We start from the raw sequence: 6,169 nt of genomic DNA, 5'->3' as shown, positions 1-6,169 counted from the left end.
TGGACAGAGTGAATGGGGGGATCGGGGAGGTGAGCAGATGCGTGTTGTGTAAGGTGCTGTAAAATCTAAAAACTAATCATTGGCTCGTCATCTCAGCTAAGGCTGGAAATAGCAAATAAGAACCTTGATAGTGCTGCTGCAAGTTCTACATTTTAAATTTTGTTATAATTATTATTTGTGTGTATGTGTGTATGTATGTATGTATATGTATGTATATATGTATATATATATATAACAATTTTTTTATTATTATTATTATTAATTTATTTTTAAGTCTGTCACATCTGTGAATGTGGAATGTGTTTGGTTGGTTGTTTGAAAACTTAATAAAACTTTAAATTGAAAAAAGAATGTTATTGCTGTAAACTCAATATTTGGCAAGCATCATCAAGCAATGTGTTATATGACTGTTTATTCCAGATTTACAAACTATCTATAAACTATTCATGAACTGATTATTTAGGCCTATAATCTACTGCATAGCATGTGTAGCCACAAGGCGCATTCCATAATTAAGAGGCTCCCTGGAATAAGTAACAGTTGGCATGTAATTTACAGATATTTTTTGTCGTCTGAATGGGTGAAGTTAATCTATATTTCTTATTCCGGTGATGGATCAATCCCCACACAGAGATGCATCCCCTGTTAATGTGACGTTCCATGTTGGAACTGCAGGGAGTTCCTAGTCATGGTTGGATCTGAGAAGGCCAGATCTACCAGTATAAACTGTGAGGTGATGACAGAAGTGAAACATGACCAGTCTGAACCACTGGTGGACATTACATTTAGTAAGTAGAATAAAGTAGACTTTTACCTAAGCTTTACATAATATAGGCCTAAGGTAGGTCTATTATGCCAGTTGTCACCAATCCTGGTACTGGAGAGATATAGTGTGCAGGCTTTTTTTCCAGACCAGTATTTACAAAAACATAATTAGCCTACATAATAGTAATTAGCTTATTGGATTCTTTGGGGTCCTCACCATTTGGTACCAAGCAGCTGAGTTCCCAATTTGGTTTTGCGTACCTTTTATCCTGCCTCAGCTCAAAGAGTGCTTTACCCTCTTCCCTACAGTGGATGGAGAAAGGCTAATGATGAAGGGAGCGAGACTGACCAGCAAGGAGATGCTGACAGCACTGCAGTCCCGATGTGTAGCCAAGGACCCCCAGGCCAAAATTACAGCCAAGAAGTAGTCCCACCCTCAGTAATATGTATGTGTCTATGTGTATTTGTAAATGTTTATAATAAAATACTTTATTGAACTGTTCTGTGTTGGTTTTCACTCTATAGAACTTGTACAAGATTTCCCTCTATTGAATGGTTTTACGTTTAGCGAAGTTGTATTGTGTGCATTTTCACTTTTTGAAAAGTTATTTAGGTTCGATGGCATAAGACTTATTTGAAATGATTTTTTTTTTTTTTTTTTTTTTTTTTATGCCAAGTTTAAAATAATCTTTGTCCACTCTATCTCCCTCTGTCATAGTTTTGGAGCATGTGATTTGTCAACTATTTGCAGAGTAATAGACACTCTTTTAAGCATTTGAAAGGACATTGTGAAACGCATAGACTCTGACATAGTAAGCTAAACGTAATTTGGCACAGTAGTAGATGTGGTACTCAAAAACCTTTCACCCATTCTAGCATTATTCCATCCATCGAAAATTGAGGAACTACATACAGTGACGTTCGTGACTGTGATTGGGTAGTTTTAGAATGCGCGAGCCAGATAGATCCCTTTAAAACCGTGGCTGGTTCTCAACAGAGTGAGTTGAGCTTGGACCAATAGACCGCATTGTTGGGAATATTGCAGATAGGCTAACTGGAAAGATGGTTGACAAGTTTGTGGGGACCTGGAAAATGATTTCCAGCGAGAACTTTGATGACTACATGAAAGCTTTGGGTATGATATATTTGTCTAATCTTAAATTATTGATTAAATATGAATGTATATAATAATATACATATAACATTATGCTATGATTAGGCTAGTCATTTTTATTTACATAAATTATTATGTATTATGCATTGGGTTGCACCACGCCACACTGTCAATACATCCCTCTTGACAGTTTGGTCTCCGTTGTGCAGGTGTTGGTTTCGCGACCCGACAGGTGGGAAACCGCACCAAGCCCAGTTTGATCATCAACATGGACGACCAAGGAATGATCTGTTTGAAATCCCAGAGCACTTTCAAAACGGTTGAGGTCAAATTCAATCTCAACGAGCCTTTCGAGGAAACAACCGCAGACGACAGAAAAACAATGGTTGGTTGGGATAAAAATCTGTGTGTGAAAGTCCGTTGATTTGGGTTAACGGGTCATTGGAAATAACTTTCTTTTTTTCCCTTTCATCTTCAGACCGTTTTTACTCTTGAAAATTGCAAACTTGTGCAAAAACAGAAGTGGGACGGCAAAGAGTCAACAATAGAGAGAGAGGTGACTGGTGATGGAAAGTTGATAGCGGTAAGGAATCGTTTTTTAATTACCTATATAAATAAAAAAACGTTTCTCAAATGGTCCTGTAGTCTTTTTTTGGCAGGTTTGTAGTGCTTGTTTATTTGTAAATAACTTCTGAACTTGACAGACTAATGTAAAAAAATAAAATAAAATAAGTATGATATAAATGCATTTTTCAACAAAAAAAATCACCACAAAGTTGAAATGTTGCCAATGAAACTTGTTGGGAAAGTTAAGTCACACTTGACTATATAAGCTCAACCATTTTACATTTGACATTGAACAAGTGTTTTATCACCCTTTAACCTAAAACATATGCTGGAATGTGTATTCCTGGCTCTTCGCCTGCACCTGAAACATCTCAACTCTGTAACCTACTGTAACACACCCTATTTTCCTCTCCTATTCTCCTCTCTTCTCCTTTCCCCTCCTCTCCTCTTCCACTCTTACTTCTCATCCTTACAGAAATGCATGATGGGAGATGTGATTGCGGTGAGGACGTACATGAAGGAGGTGTAATGGGACTCAGGACCATTTTGTTTCAGATGATGACAGGCTCAGTTCAATGAGCAGCAAAGCTAAAGTTACAGCGTATTACTCATATTATTAATTGTATTGCCAAACAAATTTATGCATTGTAATACTTCAATATAATACATTTGGTTATAAACATTGTTTTGATTTTAATAAAAAACTTTAAATTGCCCTCTGTTCTCATTTGGAATTATTGCATGATGTCTTGGTTGGATTCTCCAGATGTGACAGTAGGGACAATATTGATCGCTAAAGACTTACATGTATGTTTTACTTTTTTAACTCTAAACATATAAAAAAAATAATGAGACATAAGACAAGAACACATTTTATTCATAGACTTTGACACAAAATGTGGAAGATTTCATCCCATCGTGTTGCCACCCTTCTCCTTAAATAACAGATGTCTTTCTTGATTGCAATGAGCTTTAACAATGAACTAATCCATGATTGTTTTCTGCAACAAATAATTAAGTATATTTGATTATCGCAAACATGGATATTTGTCAGCTCCCTTGGCTTTATCATAACCATGTGTTTAACCCATTACAGTCTTGGCCTTGTCTAAGCCGGGGAAGGGGGTTCTGGTAAACTATATGGAATTGTTTTAAGAATGTCATACCAAGGATTATTTTGCTATTTGATTTCAAATTTTAAGACCCCTTGAAAGATCCCCCAAAAATAAAAATAAAATATTTGCTGAACACACACATTGAATAACAGATTCACTTCATGGAGCAACAGATAGTCCTCCTCCCAAAAAAATCTAAAGGAAGTTTGTTCTGAAGTGTCAGGAAAGATTTGTTTTAGTTTTTTGACATATATTTAACCCCTTTTTTGTCACTAAACAGTCTCCATATTCTGTATACTTCCATTTTCTTTTTAACTGGTACCGGGGGGATCTTCAGATGAGTCTTGTGAGGCTGTGGGCATCCCAAAGCAAATCAAGCGACATGTATGTGTTTGTGAGAGTCTCACCTTTCCACAGAGTGGAAGCCCAAACTGTATAGCCCAAACTGTTCGGACTCTACAGACAAAAGTTGGTAGATCGGCTGTACCGACTTCAGACGAGTCCCAAGACACTTGTGAGGGTCGCAATAGTTTCTAGTCCAAACCGTTCGGACGCTACAGACGATTTTGTGAGAAGACCGATTTTCAGGATATCTCATGGTCTGACAAACACGGTGGATTGAGACATGTCCAATGAAAAAAAAAAAAAATAGCTAAACCTTGGAGCGTTACATGATGAATGCTTGTTGTTGGCAGGGGACCACCAGACCTACTCTACTGGGATGTGGATGCTTTTAGATTATCAGAGGGGACCAGTGTTAGAGGTCACAGAGGATATGTATTCCTTTCCTTTTTTTGGTCTGGAACATTTCTCATGTTGTAGGCCACATAGTTGCAGCGGTGCGTAATTTAGGGAACCCAGAGCATTGTGGGTCTCCCTGGAGTCACTCCCTTTGGCAGGGACTCGAGCTGAGATTGTTCCAGCGAGCGACAGTTAGCCGACAGCCACTTTCCCATGGCAGGAAACAGAGCAGATATACTGATTGTGGTTAATGGCAAAAACAGCTGAAACTGTGGGCTAACTCTCCACCGACATCACATTTAGGCAGGACAATGCAATCGGCCCACTGCCTACGCTGTATAAAGTTTGCACAGTGGGTGGGTTGCCAAGTTTATCACAGTTGCAAATGCTGGTAGGATAAACACAACTTGAGACGTGCAGCAAGGTATAGACTGATTGGCACAGTGTAGTAGAGCCAAGTTGAAGTTACAGACTGCTGTACACACTAATGGAAGTCTCCTGTCCACATACAGCGTGATCAAAATATTTCATCAATATTTAGATTTTCATATGGATGACAGTAGGTCACATGAGTACTGTTGGAACAATGACTCAATGTTCATAATTATGATCTCAACAGTAAGTTATTAGTGTGTGTGTGTGTGTGTGTGTGTGTGTGTGTGTGTGTGTGTGTGTGTGTGTGTGTGTGTGTGTGTGTGTGTGTGTGTGTGTGTGTGTGTGTGTGTGTGTGTGTCTGTGTGTGTGTGTGTGTGTACGTGTTATGTGTGTTTGTATATTCGTGTGTATGTGTGTGTGCGTGCGGGTGTGTGTGTGTGTGCAAGGGTACAAGTTCCTTCTGAGGCAAGAGAGAGAGACATCTAAAATAATACCGCCCAAGCCTTAATCCATACAACTCTCAGCTGCTTCTGGTTGTGTTCTAAATGACACCCTATATAGTGCATTACTTTATGGGCCATGGTCAAAAGAAGTGGACTATATAGAGAATATAGTTTAGGGATGTGAATGCTAATATAGTTTAGGGATGTGAAGTTCATCTGCTTAGTTTGTATTTGGATCACATCCAATAACACACTTCTCTCGAGCTTGGGCAGAACAAGACAAATAAAGCTACGTACTTCAAAATGTTCAGATGGAAGGCTAGATAAGCCTGGGAGGGGTGTGGGGGGGGGGGGGGGGGGGGGTCAAGTAGCTAAACCTTGGAGCGTTACATGATGAATGCTTGTTGTTGGCAGGGGACCACCAGACCTACTCTACTGGGATGTGGATGCTTTTAGATTATCAGAGGGGACCAGTGTTAGACACAGCCTCTGTGTGAATTTAGACCCAGCCTCTGTGTGAAAGCAGCGGTTTGGTGGTAAAGGGAAAGGATACATTACTATAACAGCTCGTAGTTCAGTGATCCGCTGTAGCTGTGGCCAGAGGTAATTACAGCACCGTGAGGAATCTCCTCAGGAAGAGAGTGATAAAGAGAGCCCAACATGAGATCTGTCAGAGGAGAGAGAGTCACAGTAAACATTAGAAATGTTTAATGAAACAAAGTTGTGTGAAGAGAATTAATTGTATTTTGGGATACATATTAGGCTTCTGTCATTGTTTACCAAAGAAGAGAAAGTCAGGTCGGTTTCCCAGACACAATTTAAGCCTAGTCGTGATTGAGCAATTTAGTCCAGGTTTACATAATCTGTGTCCGGGAAACCAACAGTAGAGTCCTGCTCAAAACTAATACAGCAGTGTCTGGGAATGATAAAGTTTACACTACAGGGACTGATACAATGTCTGTATCACATTAGGTCTATTCACACACCCAGAGGGATGTTTTTGAGACTGTGTGTGTTGTGTGTTGTGTGTTTGTGTGTGTGTGTGTGTG

At 39.2% G+C, this 6,169-nt stretch overlaps 1 protein-coding gene across 1 annotated transcript; it reads left to right on the top strand.

The window, feature by feature from the left end:
- The first annotated feature begins 1,680 nt into the window (after window positions 1-1,680).
- On the top strand, window positions 1,681-3,161 carry LOC139555068 (fatty acid-binding protein, heart-like). Its single transcript, XM_071368517.1, has 4 exons — window positions 1,681-1,900; window positions 2,089-2,264; window positions 2,358-2,462; window positions 2,922-3,161. Exons 1-4 carry the CDS (start codon window positions 1,828-1,830, stop codon window positions 2,973-2,975), a joined length of 408 nt encoding a protein of 135 aa, XP_071224618.1. The 5' UTR covers window positions 1,681-1,827; the 3' UTR covers window positions 2,976-3,161.
- Window positions 3,162-6,169: the final 3,008 nt, after the last annotated feature.

This window comes from Salvelinus alpinus, chromosome 26, assembly GCF_045679555.1.
Source record: "Salvelinus alpinus chromosome 26, SLU_Salpinus.1, whole genome shotgun sequence".
NCBI classification, from domain to species: domain Eukaryota; kingdom Metazoa; phylum Chordata; class Actinopteri; order Salmoniformes; family Salmonidae; genus Salvelinus; species Salvelinus alpinus.
Note: the sequence above shows the minus strand (reverse complement) of the source record. Positions and strands in the feature narration are given on the sequence as shown.

Bases quoted from the DNA above. Each gene is read 5' to 3' on its own strand.
- LOC139555068 (XM_071368517.1), top strand. From the start codon at position 1,828: ATGGTTGACAAGTTTGTGGGGACCTGGAAAATGATTTCCAGCGAGAAC. The intron at 1,901-2,088 runs GTATGATATATT...TCCGTTGTGCAG, and splicing joins TGACTACATGAAAGCTTTGG to GTGTTGGTTTCGCGACCCGA. The intron at 2,463-2,921 runs GTAAGGAATCGT...TCATCCTTACAG, and splicing joins GTGATGGAAAGTTGATAGCG to AAATGCATGATGGGAGATGT.